The following is a 17,451-nucleotide window of genomic DNA, read 5'->3' on the forward strand; positions in this document are numbered from 1 at the left end:
GTCGTAGGCCATTGAGCGACATCAAATTGGTTGAATTGGTCGCATCAAGAATTATAAGATGATGTATAGTCTCATTGATCAAAGATTTTATTGGTGATGGGTATTATCAAATTATGAGAATTAGGCCAACTTTGACTTGGGATGGTTGGGTTGATTTGAGGGTAGAGTCTCTAATTATTTTTTAATTATGAGAGAATGTAATTTAGGTTTTGTTTATGAAAATTTTTATATTGTTTTATTTTTTCAGATTGTAATGGTCATTTTTATTTAATTATTATTTTTTTATCATTTTCAAAAAAAAATTGTATTAAAAAGTTGCTTTATATAATAATTTAAAAAAAATTAATTTCTCTACTAACTTTATAAAATAATAAATAATCCGTCTCAATCGAAGCTTAAATTTATTATTATTGATTCATGGAGAGAAAATAAATAAAGAGAGAAATTTTAGTATTTTTAATATCATCAAGCAAATAAAAATTACTATTTTGTTACATTTGATTTCCATTTTATCAAATATTAACCTCAATTTCAAAATATATTTTTTTTCAATTTGAGGCAATGAACGTATATGGTCATGATGAAAGCCAAACAAAACACACATTTTATAGCAATAAAAAAAAATTAAGAGCTTAAATACCACAATTTTAAAACACGGGCAATAAATTTTCTAAATAGCTCTTATTAAATATCCTTTTAACATATTAAGGTCTTATTTGGGACAGTTTCTTTACTATTTTTAAAGCAATTTTTCAGTACAAAATATCTTAAATTAAAAAAATATATATTAGAAAACAGTAAAAATTATCCCAAACGAATACTAATTAATTTTTTAATGCTTTTAAAAGAAGCTTTCTTGTAAAAAATATCTAATATATATATACTAAAAAGTATTTTTCGAAAACGCAATAAAAAAAGTTGTTCCAATAAAGCAAAAGTTTTTAAAATTATTAACATTTTTCAAATAAACAATGTATGAAAACTACGGAGCTAAAAATAATAGAATTTAGAAACTCTCTCGCTATATCTAAGACAACTTTATTACTACTTCTTAAAATAATTTTTTAATATAATAATTTTCTTAAAACTAATAAAATTTACTTTAGAAGCTATCCCAAATAAAACCTTAGTGCGTCAGACGACTAATAGAAAAATAGAAAAGTATAAACTCTCTCCTATCTCCATTCATTGTCCAAGCCTATGTATGCTTCATGATCAATATATCTCCTATAATAAAGTCACCAAATAAGACTCTAATCTGACAATTAAGTAACTTGCAAGCACTAAATAATAGTAATTAATTGTAGTTAGTTAACAATAATTAGCCATATAATTAAAGACAACCTAGTTAAGTTTCATGCTTAATGATTTTATGCAAGAAATCAGCATTCATTAGCACAAGTCTAGTATATGTTCTTAAACCTAATCTTTTTGCATTTGTATTAGCTATATATTGTTAACACCTAATTACTTCATCGATTGAGCATGTCCACCTGATTAAGAGATTGAGGATATCTTTGGGACATAGACTCTTTTTTTGCGTTCGTAAAACAGCTTTTTAATATAAAATTTAAATTCTTTTTACTAAAAATTTGTTTTAAGTAGTAAGAAAATTGTCCCAAATAAAATCCGAGTCCCTAATTATTAAACATCTATAGTATTTTATAATTGTTGTATTTATCATTAAAAAATAATAAAAAAATAAAAAAAAGAAAATAATAATAAAATAAAATAAAAAATAATTGTTGCATTTATCATCATTGTTTAATTGCAAAGAAAATACAACTCAAATCAGTCTTATGCAATATAAGATGGGCACCCTTTTATTTATATAGAAAAAAAATTATGGCTAAAAAATATAACAAAAATTTAAAAAGTTCTTAGTGAAATAACTGTAAACCCTCCCAACTAAATATATGTAGCACATTTCTTAATAGGGAAAAAAATAGAAATCACAGTGTGACATCACTATCATGTGCATGAATGATGATGATCATCATATATCATAGTAAAATAACTGTAAACACTACGGACTAAAGCATCATTTGTGATTATTTTCTTACTGTATTGTAAAGTTATTTTTTTAGTAAAAAAATCTTTTAAAAAGTAGGAAAAAATAGTTGTCTAAATTTATCTCAACTAAAGCCAAAATATACGTAGCACGATTTTTTCATAGGAAAAAAAATTAGAATCTACAATGTGTCATCAATTGGAGAAATTACTCTGTGTGGAGGTCGGACACAGAATGTCATCCAGAGACGAACCATAATGCATCACGTCAGCGGTACCGAGCCGTAGTACCGAACGATATCGAGCAGTACCAAGCAAAGGGGTGACGCGACGCATTTTGATTGATCTCTGGACAGCGTTTGACGCCTGCACAGAATGATTAATCGTTTGAGTGATGGTCATCAACAAGTATGAAAGACTATCACCTTGATCGTGGACCGTTCGTCAGACATTTGAAGGTCTTAATGATGTAGGAATTCATAGATCTTTGACTTGTTGGATTCATCTCATCGAGCAGATCGATTCGACTATAAGCATATAATGTTTGGAAACCGTTTGGTGATCCAAATTGTGGTTCGAATCTTCCAACAACGTTTCAGGTCCTTGATTTGATCTCATTTGGGCTTGGATTGAGTCAAAATTGGTGCTGTTGGGTTCGTATTTCCGAGACGTTCAGTTTGACTGTAAGTTTGCTGAAATCGAAGTTCAGATGGTTCCAATTTTAATTTCGGAAGTTTCCAACTTGATTTTGCATCGAAATTTGTGTCCGATCAAGATATTTTTTTTGATAACGTATCAATCTTAATGGCTAAATTCTTTTTTTTTTTTAATCTAAATTGATTTGACTAGCAATAAGACAATTTTTCAAAACTACGATCGGTTGTGTTCAAGTCTAACTAAAATTTATTTTGACCCGAACATACTTGATGCAATCATATTATTTTATTTTATGTGTCAATGTTCAACCCAAACATACCAAATTAGAATCCAAACTATTTAACATATTTATTATTAAGATTATGTTTTTTAATCAATTCAACTCATTTAATTAAAATTCCACTCCTTTAGTTGAAACACAAATAATAATCATTAATTTTAAAATTTAAAGTTAATCAAAATCTAGCTTAAATTTTAATATTCTCAAAATGTAAAATGCGAATCAGAATACATCTAGATTTTATTTGGGACAACATTTTTAGTGATTTCTAAAGTAATTTTTAATTTCAAAATTTTTTTTGAACTAACAAATTTATTCAAAAAGTCAAAGTGTCCCAAACTAAACCTTAGTCCATATGTCCAACAATTTTTTGAACCCGGCACCTTTTGATTTAAGACAGTTTCGCAAGTCTCCGAACCCGGACATAAATTATTATTATTTTGACATTTAGGCGAATTAAGTCAAATTCACACACACATCACATACATAATACTCGAATCTAAAATCTCTTATTGATAACCTTAGCTCCTAAACAACAGACCAAAATGAACATACGAATCAGGTTTAGGGAAGAGGCGAGCTGTAAGAGAGGGGAAGGCGAGCTTACTAGAAGCTGCTAGAAGCATCGCGTCTTTTAAAAGGAGGGTTCGAGAATCGACGGGAGAGGCGAGTTCGTGGCGACAAACCTTTTGTGATCTAAGGGAGAGCCCGAACCGGCGATGGAATCTATGAACATCGACGATGGCCTTGGTGCTCGTCATCCTGCGGAGGGCAGTGAACCCTTGCCGGTGGCAACGGCGGCCGGCTGTGAGGCCGAGCAATTCCCGGTGCCCGCTGGCTGTGAGAATGGTTGGCCTCTTCTTGATTTGGCACGGCAGCTAGTAACCCAGGGCAAGCCTTCTCTTGCTCTACAGGCGGTAAGGTTGCGTCGGGCCAGAAAACCTATCTACGCCGCTTTTTAATTTTTTATTTCATTAGCTCATGAGCTTGATCATGGAAATTTCCTCGAAGCTTGGTATTGATTTTTCACAATTTGATTGATAGAAGCACATTTAGTTGGTATAAGTGAGACTTGATGCTTTTTTGTTGATGTAAAATTAAATATATATATAGAATCTGATATTCAATTTTAAGCAAGTAGCAAGTAGCAAGGATGTATCTAATTAAGTGAAAAAGGATAAGCCTGCTGGACTGAGTTATGGAACTTCGATGTTGTCCTTAAGGAAATTGCATAGTTTCTAGGGAATTTCATGGTATCTTTGCTCCTAATATGAAACACTCCGATTCTTCACATTTCATGAGTGATATTTATGAATCTTCTCGCTAGCGAATGGCTAAAAGAAAATGAAGAATTTCTGCAGCATAAAAAAATTGGCTAGAGGAAGTGTAAAGAAGGGAGGTTTATAGATTTATAATGAATTGTAATATTATCCTTATGATTGAAATCATGATTCTATTTATAAGCATAGACCTTTTCATAAAAAAATATTAATATGGAAAGTTGCTTCCTTTCATGAATTAAGGAGTCGCATTCTCTCATGAGTTTTGGAGAGTTACAACCATTAATAGCAATTATGTATGCTGCACAATTTCATGATTTTTAAATCTGATCCCGACCCGCATATTAAGGAGTTGCATTCTCTCATGAGTTTTGGAGAGTTACAACCATTAATAGCAATTATGTATGCTGCAAAATTTCATGATTTTTAAATCTGATCGCGACCCGCATATTAAGGAGTCGCATTCTCTCATGAGTTTTGGAGAGTTACAACCATTAATAGCAATTATGTATGCTAATCTAGGTTATGCTTTTATAAAGTGATCAATATGATACTAATGACTAGTTCCTACAATATTTTTCTTCCTATTGCGACACCTTCTTCTAGTATTGAATCTTTTGTTAGATAAAAAGTTCTATTGCTTTTTGTTAAGAATATTGCTTCATGCACATGGTGAAACTTCGTTGACCCATGTGCAACTAACTTTGCTAGTAATTAGGGTTGTCAAAATCGGGTCACGGGTCGGGTTCGGGTCCAACCCAAAATTGACCTGACATTGTTCAGGTCAACCCGAACCCGACCCGAATAGTTCAGTCCTTCAACGACGTTCCCTTCCAGTAGGAATCAAAATTTACAACATTTTGATCGGAAGCAACGATGGGAGTTTGCTCGCTGTGAAGGAAACTTTCTCCCTTTTGTGCGCTTCTTCTAGTTGTTTGACTTCGCTCCTTGGACAACGTTCCCTTCCACTCGGAATTGGAAGTTACAACATTTGATCGGAATCAATGACGGGAGTTCGCTCGCTGTGAAGGTTAAACTTTCCTTTCTCCCTTTCGTGCGCTTCTTTGTTCGGAAGCTGGCTGGATGCAATGTCAAAACCGGGTTTCTGAGTCAACCTGAACCCGACCCGGAATTCCAAATGGGTTGAAAATCAAGATCCGAACCCAAAATTTTCGTGTCGGGTTCGAGTTGGGTTTTCGGGTTGTGTCCAATATTGACACCCCTAATAGTAATGCTCGGTTGCATCTGTTAGAGTAGTTGCCTGCATGGTCAGAAGGAGCAATCCTCAATAGGGGAAGGTTAGGATAGAACACACCATTTGTAGAGCAAAAAAGTTGAAAGTAGGTGTTAGACCCACAATTTAAGAAAAGGTTTTAGATCTTTTTCCATCGAAATGTTTAATTATTTGCATGGCATTGCTTTTATATAGATAATGCTAACAATTCTATATCTTGTTGGTTAATTTATCTTCATATTTTCTTGATACAAGTATCTATTGCAATCAGAGTGTACCTTTAAATTTGAATCAATTGTGTACATTTTAATATTCAAATTGAGCCCATTTTCTCGTTACCTTAGGTTTTACTTGGTACAATGAAGCTTTGTCTTACTGAGAATTAGAAAAAATCATTCCTATCCTCTTTATGAACATACTTTTTGATAGTTTTTTTATATGTAAGTGTCATTCATACCTACTTTTGCATCACATGATTGCTCACCGTGATTGTCAATGGGAAGTACTAGGTCAGAAGTGAGCTCATGCGAATACTTCAATGACCATTTGGGAGTTGGAAACACTGTAAGTTGTCCATGCCTAAGCATCAAAGGACTTGCAAAATAATGAGAACATGATATGTATGAATAGGTGCTCATCCATTAATAATCCTAATAGACATGACATCACTACACATATCAAGATGGATTATTAGAATAGTCACTTTATTTCTTGCATCTTTCTTAGTCCATCTCTCTCTCTCTCTCTCTCTCTCTCTCTCTCTCTCTAACTAGTAACTTGTTGGTTGTATTGTTACCATGCTTTGTAGTCGCCTAAATTGCAAATGCACTTGGCATGTTTATTGCAGCATACCTTGGAAAATCTTCCGTTACTTTTTTTTGTTTTCCATACGACTTAATGTTAATTAAACAAATTTCTTGGCTTTCTATGTCATTTTATGTCTTTTGGACTAAATAGTCATTTTTAGTTTCTTCAAGTTCAATAATTTGTTACTATTTTGTTAACAATTTTTAATTCAATTGTATCCTCATTCCTCAATACTACCATGTCCATTTATGGAATAGTATTCTTAGTAATGTAATCCAATTTTGTAGGCTTTAATAAGATTTTGATTAGATGAAAAAACTTGTCTTCATCTATTTAAGTAATTTCATCTTTGATTAAGTTCATGACATTAAACTCTAACAATATATGTTGTTCTTGTTCATGCTTATAGCTTGAGGTTACTTTTTCTTCTAAACTAACCAATTAGTTTCATTTATGATGCATCCCAAACTATTTTTCATCTTCTTTATCATTTTCTTCTAAACTTTTTATCATTGTCTTGCAACAAATTAGTATTAGAATTATGAGTTTTAATTCTTCTACATTTTCTCATATTGAATTGGAGTTACATTAAGATTTTATGAATTTCTTAATCTTATTTTTATAATTTATTTATGTATTACACAAATCTCTAATAGCTCCTCAAAATTTTCTACTGTCCAAAATAATTCCCATATTTAAATTTAACTTAAACCTCACCTAAGTATCTGTTCACAAATTTCAAACTCAAATTCTCAACACTCCAACTAATTCTATAATGCTAGTTGGATTCTTGTTAAAATGGCCCTTCCCCCCTCCAGCACACATTCGGTTTCATTAATGAATAAATAGTTTTTACATGAGTAACGCCTAAGCCTTTGAATAGTAACTTGAACTTTTTTGATCTAAAAGAAATTTCCCCCTTAAAATGGTGCACTAATAGAATGTTGAAGAAGTACAAAACAAGTGGAGTACTAAAATATATATTAATTTTTTTTTACTTAAGTAGAACAAGAGGATAGTGACAAATATCTCACTGCAATCATTAAAGGGAACGAGAAATAGGAGAGAAGTTCCTCTATCAGTATATGTCCAAGAGAAAAAAATTAGCTTATAAAAGAGATCTCACAATCTATGTGATATGTTCTCAAGCTTTCTCTCCTCCTTTACTCTCCCACCATCACTCTTTCTTGTTTGATCTCCTTTCATTTTGATGTCTCAGGAGCCTTGCTTTTTGATTCATTTGACTAGGAGAAGAAAGCCACTCTGCTTCTCTTTTGAGAAGCCTAGCTAATAGAAAACCTGGATGAAAGTGGGGCTAAATAAGTTTTATGCCAAAAATCCAAGAGATTTTAACATAATTACTAAAATTTTTTATATCAAACTCTATAATATTAAAGATCAAAGTGATTAATTAATCTTGCTCAAATTATAAAAATCTCCATAAACAAAGCCTTGAGTAGTTGCACCAGCTGTTCAAGTCCAGGCAATGCGTGGACTTGAGAAATGGGGATCACATCGGTAAGCAGGCCTAGAAGTTTGTGCTAGATATAAATCTTTTGAATTAAAATCTCACCATCTTTAACCTTGTATTAAATCTAAATATGCTTTTTTCTTTGATGGTACATTTGAACTTCGCTCAAGTGAATCATATAATGACTGTCATTGAAATCCACTGATCTACCCTGTGTAAGCTTAAGCCTTCAACCGAACTTTGGAATCAAATAAACTTTTTAAATATCTTCAATAAGCATCATTTATCTTTGTAGTGGTAAAAAAAAAATATAAGTTAAAGGCAAGCCTTCAAATTAATGGTACACATAGAAAGCTCCCTTATTAAGATGATCGATAGTATCAATATAAAAAAATCTTAGCCGTGCATTGCTTGAGAATCCCTTTGAATCCAATTTGTATCACATAAATTCAGCCCCTCAAGTATTGGGATTGGATCTTGATATTTGAAGTTCAATACATCATTTGTTTGAGGAAATTGATCGTTTAGTTGCTCCTGATGGGTATATTGTTGTTACGCTTTATTCATTTTCTATTGAGGTTATTTTTCACATTTTTGTGATTTATTATGCTCAGGAAACTCCATTTTTTGAAACTAACCTAGCTCCTTATGTTGACTGATCCTTATTATGAGACTATTTATACTCAAACTTTAATCTCTAAGCTCATACTTAATTAGTTATTGGATTTAACCATTGTTTATATTGGAGGTTGCATTTCCTCTTGTTCTATTTATTTTATATAGAGGGTGGATGTTAGGCCAATTTTTGTGGACATAATTACAAGAAGATATTGAGATAAGTATGTACCAAGTTTATATGAAACCTCTAAATGAAAATTTTCCATTAAAAAGGGCTAGATGTTACGAGAAAGATTATTAAAAGAAAATTTTCAATAAAAAGGGCTAGATGTTGCAAGAAAGTTCATTAAGATTTGAAGTTTCACAAGATCCACATCTCATGATTTATTTACATTTCAAAATTCAATTTGGGATGACGATTATTCTTATGAATGAAGTTTAAGTAGTAATGGTGGTGGAGAATATGTGGTATTTTATTTTTAACATGCATTTTATCTTATGATACACCAACACTTCTCTTCAAATATCAGACACGACACTGCGTCCAACAAGTGTGTAGTGTGGACATGCTGAAGATTTGTCAGATTAAAAAAAATTAAAAATAAATTGGATACATGTTTCTTTAATATTTTATGAATTTTTTTAAAATATAATTTTTGTATTTCAAACTTTTACTTATTAAAAAAATTTCTTATTTCCTCTCCATAGCCTCAAATCGATCTCCTGAACTGAATTACCCATGCTCCGAATATTTTCATATTCATGTCTCTGGTGGCTTGTGGCTAAGATTTCATAATAATGCCATATGTCATTTCAACATTGATGTCAAAAGTCGTCACAATATCAATGTATCAAAATCACCTCAATATCAAAGTCTAATGCTGCTTGACATTGGCACTTAATGCCAACAATTTCTACACTTACAATCACGCCACCATGTTATCTCGGTATCTCATTTTTATCCAAATTTGTTTCAACATTAATGGTCGTCATTTCAACATCGATGCTCAACTCTCGACATCCTAATATTAATAATTTTAATCACAAATTCTTATTAAGTAGTTATTATTTCTTAATTATTCTTAATATTATGCTTATTTAATTTCTCTAAATTATTTTTAAAATATTAAATAATAATATGATGTCTAACCTTTATTCGTGTCTCATATTTTCAATAGTTAATTCATCTTATGTTTGTTTCTTGTTTGTGACGTCATGTTTGTGTCAATGCATCATTTAGCATTTTATTTTAGGATTTGATTCTCGATTTATATTGCAATTTTTTTCTTCCAAAGCCTTGATTGTTTCTTTTGTAAATTTGTCAAATCATGCTCTCAGAGATTATTTAAGGCCATATAAATCGTTCTTTAATTTGTGCATTTTGTTTATTGTGAAATGATTATTAAATCTAGATGGTGGATGCATGTAGACTTTTTTTTTTTAATATTCTCATGTAGGAGAACATTCTTACATCATACTCCAACATGAATCATTCAAGATTGTCTGCAAAAGAAATTATGAGATGTATTGTATTCATTTTTCACAAAAGGAGCAAAATTATCTTGGTAGTCAATTCCATATAATTGAGTATAAATTTTTACTTTCAATTGCACTTTATGTTATTTTTGGCTTTCATTAGCTTTATATTTTATGAACAATATCCATATGTATCCTACCATTTTATTCTTTTTTGATGGTTATTGATCTAATATTAGTGTATCAAATAGAAATTACAATATTATTATGAAGTTAGAGTTGAAATTCAAATAGAGTTTATAGGATCGTAATACTCTAGTCTTGCTTTATACCATTTTTAGCTTTCATATGCTCTATTTTATAGGAAACATTCATTTGTATCTTACTGTTATGGACTCCAAAAATTCGCACTCCCGCCTCTCTGTAGCTCCTTTATTTCTTTTTCGGGTCATCGAGGAGAGTTTTAACGAGTAGGTTTTGAGACAAATTTTTAGAAGATAGACTGGGTTTTTAATAAAACATTACCAGGAGATTTCGCCGTCATCTTGCGAGGACTTTATGATATGAGTTCAAGTTTCCTATAGGCGCAAGCCCCTATAGTTAATTACTCCTCCCGATAGCGAGAGAGAACTTTTGATTAAGGCTAGTTGTCAAACAGATAAATGGTATCTGGCGTATAGTAACAACGTGATTTGGTATTTCAAATTTTAATATTTAAAATTAAAAATTTACCATCTTGCACTTAAATCATATGATAGGGAGTGATGATAGACCCGATTCTTAAAGCATATGATGGTGGGTGATGATAGACCCGATTAAGATCCCATGGTTTCGTTGTCCCGGGCCATCATGATCCTTAGTTACTTAGTCAGAGGAGGTAGTTGACCCAACTTAACCGAAGAATTCTTGTCGACAACCGTGAGTTGCTTCGTCCAATGGTACCTTATAGACCTGGGGTGAATATTTGTCTAATGGGACAAATTTGAAGTTACCTTAGCTAACATAGGGTTTTGTGCCTTGTCAAATATATCCTATTGATTTATTATTTAAGGATTTAACGCCGATGAGGAACATATGTTCTTTAACCATAATCATAATATAATGATATCATTTGACGACAAAACCACCCAGTTAGAGGGTCCCAGTCATTACCGTTTATCTGTGATGTCATTTGGCAGTAAAATCACTGGTTAGAGGACACATACCACGTTCTTACTGGCAACAGATGATTTGAGAATGAATCTTAATGATATTCTTCACCATACATTTGCTCTTTGTGTGCTAAAGTGATTTTCAAATTTGTCCACATCGGCAAAACTGTTGTGGAGGGTAGATGGGTATTTTTTTAAAGTGTTTAGGTGTTTTTATTTTTATTTTGAATATTTTAGGTTTTGACATTTTTAAAATTTTGAAATTTTATGAGAATTTGAGAGGCATATTTAAATATTTAGGATCCCCTCTGATTGAGATTTTCTATCAACACGGCCATCATTGGGGTTTTATGGGAAATTTTATTTTATCTGTCGAGCCTTATCGAGTTTGTCAACTTGATGACAAAGGATCGGGTTTGTTGTCGGTTGTATGCTGCTATTGGTGAATTTTTCTTATACTAGGTCTTGAAGGCCTAATATGAACATATAAAACAAAAATTTCGGTCGTCGCAATGATACATTTGTTTGACGGTTTGAGCCTTGTCGACTTCTATTTATTCGCATAGAAGGATCTGTCTCGAAGTTAGGTTCAATTGTTGGCCAACACTGCATTCTCATACGTCACGTGTGTGTGCATAAATCACGTTCGACTGGACTCATGCGGGTATTTACTTTAATATGCATTTCACATAATGTGTTTTATATTTTGCAATGTGTATATGCATGATATGACTGAATCAATGCGTATCTCAATGCATGAGGGGGGGGGGGTTCTATATTCAACTGTAACTAGTGATGATCATCTGGAAAATGTGCAAGTTTTATATTTAAGGGCCTGTAAACGACTTATGTCCACTTGTACGAGTGTTGCGGATCCGGTGACATTATTTAGCAGCTCGTTGGGTTTCATTTGTCGCACATTGGCAATGCAGTATGTTGGGTCTCATATGTCACAAGTATTGAAAACATTTGCTAATTATTCAAGCTGTAGGTTTAATAAGCAAATGGGGAAAGACCCCATTAGTGAGCAATTTTTATGAGAATGAGGCGCTAGCAGCGGTGAGGAAGCCTGACTTCCAAAGAATCCATGGAACATAACTTATTGCAGAGATCAAAGAAGACAAGACTGCATCATTAGCAAGCTAGATTGACTCCTATTTTTCACTATGATGCACCGAAACTTCGTTTTAAGAGGCAATGCAGTGTCGGACACGGACACGCTTCCGACACGCCTCGGCCACGTGTCCGACATGTTCTGGGTGTGTCCGGTTAAAAAAAAAATTTAAATCGGACACGCGTGTCGGACAGCGTGTCCGGCTATTTCATAATTTAAATTAAAAAAAAAAGAAAAACACATCTAATATGCCGGTTCATTCCCGAGTCCGCCCTAATCCCGCGTTCATTCGAGCGATAGATAGAGGCAGCGGAGCGCGACTCACGAACAGCCGATCGAGATTCTTCCAGGCTCCAGCCCGCATCATCACCTTCAGCTTCCGGCTGTCCCGAGCAGGCGAGCTTCCGGCCGTCCCATTTCTCATTCTTCCTTCTGCGTGCTGCCGACCGAGCCATCGCCTGGAAAAAAATTTCTGAAAGTTAGATTTCGATTTTTTTTGTCATTCTTCATTTCTCTCAATTTTTTCTCATTTATCATGTGGATTTGTGTTCACAAGAGCATGCTATTTTTTTTTGAAATTACTTTGATTGTTTTGGGTTTTGGAAAAAAAATACCAAAATCAAACCCTAGTTTATTTGATATGCAATTGTTCTTGTTTTTACCTAAATCAAATCCTAGGTTGTAGATTGTAGGTTTTTTTTTGCTACGTTTGTTTTTCATAAAACTTCTTGGTCAAGTATCATCCTCTTCATATTGTGAGAGAAATTGGAGCATATACTCATTTATTCAATCAATGAAGAGCAATAAAATAACTCCATAACGAGCTGAAGATTTAGTTTATGTGCATACAAATCTTCGTCTTCTATCAAGGAAAATCCCACTTTATATGACAAGTGATAACAAGACGTGGGATGTTGCTAGAGATGGTTCGAGTGCCTTGATGATATGGGATTATTGGAGGTTGCAAATCTTTCTTTAGATGAACTAGAGTTGGAAGCAATGATATTTAATGATGATGATATTGAAGGCCAAAGACCAACCTTTGAATCTAATTCTATCATTCCCTCTATTGAGTAGTTAGACTTTCATGTTGTATTAAATGATTTTATGTTATATTTTTGTGGTTGTACTAGACATTTTGTACTAAACATCTTTATGTTATAAGCTAAACAAGTTATCATGAGAAATTTATTATCGCTTGTCATTTTTAATATAATGTCACATTAATTTTTGTATATTATATTAAAAATTTATTACGGCGTGTCCACGCCGCACTCGTGTCCTATATTTTTAAAAAATGTTGTGTCTCGTGTCCGTGTCGTGCTGTGTCCGTGTCGCCATGTCCGTGTCGGTACATCATAGATTGTTCAGTGATATATATTTAAACGAAGGATTTGGGATTTTCTAGTAAGCTTGTAAGAAGCCTGACAAGATTGAGGCTAGTGGTGGAAGTTGCAGTGATGCGATGATGAGAAGGAGCATGCAAGAGATTGCAGGCTAGATGCAAGGCTGTGTGTGATTTGCACGAGATGCGAAAGAAGAGTTGTTGTTTGCAAGGCACAAGAAATTGATATTGGCTTATGAGTTCTGGGAAGCTGTTTGTGAGATGAGAGTATGTAAGTGTTTGCAATATCTGTGATTTGTATGCGATGGAAGTCAACGTGCTTGATGCTTTATGGGGTATGCAGGATGTGTGAGTTGTGACACAAAATGCAATAATATATCAGTAACAAAACAGTGGAACCAGACAATTTGATTTGCTAGGGATGGGATGTAGCAATATGCTGCAGAATTAGTCGGTTTGATCTTCCCTGTATCTCAAGTGCCTCAATCTGTACAAGACTTAATCCTATTGAAACTAAACTTCGAGAAATGAGAAAATTTAATTAGAAATTCTTGGTTGAAGCGATGAAGGAAATCTATTTACTATTTAGAATGCACTTTATTTCTACTCATATTTTCATGTGGTGTGATTTCCTCTTCTTCTTCCTAATGATGTTCCTCACTTCTACATTACCATAGGTCGTCACCTTAGGAAGGGTATGCCAATGAGATTTCTTAGTTCCTAGATGAAATTTTCTCTTTTATTTGCAAAATCGTGTACCTTTTATCTTTTATATATCTTTTCTTATATGTTATCTACCACCTTATTATCAATAGAAAATTTTTCTGCATATTTCTTCCTTTTGGCTGATGAGAAAAGGGTGAACAATGTATATTGTGGTGGCATTTAATCTCATAATTCACCTAATTGGTCTCTGTAATATATTAAATGTTGATTTAATTTGACAAATATTAGGTTGTACTGACACTTGCCCATTTTTGAAGATGATTTGATCATGTTCAAAATTTCAAAATTTATTTTTGCTATCATGTTTTAATTTATTCATTAATTTGTAAATCATTTTTTATGTGTTTTAATTTTCAAACTATTTTTAGTATAAGAGTTCTTCCTTCCCCAAATTTTCTTTCGCCTTTTTATTATAAATGGGGGATTATTGACTGTATATTATTTTATTGAGCACAATTAGTACAAAAATTATGGATTAATTATTCTTCTTCAAGATGATATTTAGCCAGCTTTTGTAAAAAATCAAGATATGTATTCAAGGGATTGAAGGGTAAAGAGAATTATATGGGAATTCAAAAGGGTTGCCTAAATGCATGTCATAATTTTCATGTCTTGAATGATTAGAGTATTTGTAAATTTCATTAAAGGACCAATCAAACGAATCTAAATTAATGTGGTTCTTTCAGTGATGAATGATTGACCTGATAAGATTATCAAACTCTCTGAAGTTTAAAAATAACTAGCCTTAAAACTATTGCTATCATGAGGCCATACTAGTTTGGCTAGTTGATTTCATTAGTGAAATCAGTTGGGTGGTTTGAGTTAGCGTAATGAAAGATAGACGACTATTTTGGTTGGGCCAATTTCATCTTTAAAATTGTTACCTAAAAATCAATTAGAAATAGCTGCTTTTGACATAATTTTCCATGATATTGTCCTGTATAAGATACTCTGTTTTGAATAAATCTTTTAGTCAGTTCCATTGGTTGGAAGCTTTAAGCAAGGACTTCTTTCTCTCATTTTGAGAAGAAATGTGATTGGATTAGGGGTGTCAATTTTTGACACGACCCGAAACCCGACCCGAACCCGACCCGGAAAAATCCGGTTTCGGGTCAACCCGGACCCAAAACGGGTCGGGTTTGGGTTTAACAAATCAACCCGTTTTAAAAATTGGGTCGGGTTCAGGTTGACCCAGCAACCTGAAATTGACACGAAAACTCTTATTTAACCCGAAAACCCGTTTTGACCCAAAAATCGAAGATTGACCCCATTTTTTATCCGAAAACTAGCAATTTTGGGTCAACCCCGAGCCATTCGTGTCTGGTCGGGTTGACCCGGACCCGAATCGGGTTGGGTTTGAGTCCGAAAACCTGACCAGTTTTTAAAACCGGGTCTGGTTCGGGTTGACCCGAATAGTGCCGGGTCAGTTCCGGGTTCGACCCTAACCCGACCCGTTGACCCGAATTGACACCCCTAGATTGGATGGGTGATATTAAGAAAATATTCCGGATTTTGAGCTTGTTTTAAAAAAAAACATTTCTTGCCTATAAATATCTCCTATGGAGAAATCAATTTAGTATTGCAAGCTTTGGGACTTTCGAACTCTCATCTACGGTTCTAGGCGGTTCAAATGTTCTTCTCTTCTGTTCTCTGAGCTTTTTTTCTTCTTCCAGCCATTTGATATTTGCGTTGGCATTCATTGGCATAATACTTCTTGGAGGAATGTTTTTGCAAGTTGGCTTATTTTGAATGTTATGTTTCTGAAAAGTTTTTTTTTTTTTCAAATTTTCTTTTCGTTTTCATTATTTAAAATAATTTAAAATAAGTATGTTTTTATTGGCTTGGCAAGCAGTGGTAGTGGAGAGCTTCTCCATTAAAATAATTTAAAATAATTTATATTATTTCACCTACCATCCCCTCTAACATTGCAGTTCATAACCTATCTTGGTGAGTTGATCTTTTGCATGCTTTATTTACTTTACTGCAGTCATTAAACGTACTAATACTTGCAGTCTGCAACAACTATCTTTACTTTTATCACAGCAATTACCAACTCCTAACATCTCCAATCCACTCCAATTTTGGAATGTTGATATTTTATTTACTTTTATTTCAAATTTCATGAACTTACTTTATGAACCACTAATTTTAACACCCATTATTAGCATTTGTAACTCCTAAAAGATTTCCATGCTTCCTTAGTTCTGATTCTAGAGAACAAATTAACAGGTGGTGATGGCAATAAAATCTGCAGGAGGAGATCAGGCAGTTCGCCAGACCCTCCTCCGTGCTCAAGAACTTTACATTAACAGAGTGCGAGCAGACGCCGCCGCCGACGAGTTAGCCTCCGTGTTTGCAGAATGCGCGATTGCCGAAGCTCAGCCGCCGAATCCTGTTCTACCTCCCCCACTGGAACAGATAAATGCAACTAACCCAACCTTGTTGCAAGATGCAAGTGACACTTCCATACTTGCACAGAGTGGCAGAATGCAGATCATGTTAGATGCGTTCGCCGATGGGAGCAGCTTCGTCTGTCTCAAATGCGGCGGACTCGTTAGTAATCATCGCAAGGATGAGCATTTTATGTATTGGTGTGGCTAAGGCGACTGGTGTTCATCACTGTATCTGTCTTTTGGCTGGTTATCTGATATATCCTAGTGGCCATATTTAGAGTCAGAGATGTGCTTGAGCAGTGTAATAGGCTAATGTAGTTTTCTCTGAGGTTTATTAGCAATTTTTATGAAGTAGCAGCGTGTCTATAAAGGCCTTCTATTGCTATAATTCATGTGAACCAATAAGTAGTTTGTGAGTTGGGGATGCTGAAGGCTCTAATGACTAGATATGATGGCTCAGTGTCCCTTTGAAATGATCTGTGAGACTTATCTTCTTGCGTTTGCTAGAACAAATGTGGCCTTATTCCTCTGAGAAAACTCTCATCAGTTTTACAAATAATATATTTGCATATTATATTGCCATATTTAGCTGTGGATTTAGGCTTCATTTGGAACAGTTTTTTTACAGTAAAGCAATTTTAATTATTTTTTTTTAAATAGAAGATTTATTGCTTGACAATTTTTTAAAAGAAAAAAGAAAAACTTAAAATAGAGAAAAAGTAAAAAGATGAGAAGTTGTCTCAAATAGATCTTAAGAATAAGTTTGGGATAATTTTATGGTTGTTTTTTTAGATAGTAATTATAATTTTATTTGTTTACTTTTTTTTATGTATTTTTTATTGATTTTTAGAATTTTATATGATGAAAGTTTGATTTTTATAATAAAATA

General features: G+C 33.3%; 1 protein-coding gene across 2 annotated transcripts; it reads left to right on the top strand.

Moving 5' to 3' along the window:
• The first annotated feature begins 3,544 nt into the window (after positions 1–3,544).
• On the top strand, positions 3,545–17,144 carry LOC110103102. Of its 2 annotated transcripts, none has more exons than XM_020831671.2 (2): positions 3,545–3,864; positions 16,399–17,144. In XM_020831671.2, the coding sequence occupies exons 1-2, from the start codon at positions 3,667–3,669 to the stop codon at positions 16,768–16,770; spliced, it is 570 nt and encodes a 189-aa protein (XP_020687330.1). In that variant the 5' UTR covers positions 3,545–3,666; the 3' UTR covers positions 16,771–17,144. The 2 variants fall into 2 exon arrangements, with proteins under 2 accessions (XP_020687330.1, XP_028557206.1); XM_028701373.1 differs by lacking the exon at positions 3,545–3,864 and adding an exon at positions 12,226–12,572.
• The last annotated feature ends 307 nt before the right edge of the window (positions 17,145–17,451 follow it).

This window comes from Dendrobium catenatum, unplaced genomic scaffold (assembly GCF_001605985.2).
Source record: "Dendrobium catenatum unplaced genomic scaffold, ASM160598v2 fragScaff_scaffold_1684, whole genome shotgun sequence".
Taxonomy (NCBI): domain Eukaryota; kingdom Viridiplantae; phylum Streptophyta; class Magnoliopsida; order Asparagales; family Orchidaceae; genus Dendrobium; species Dendrobium catenatum.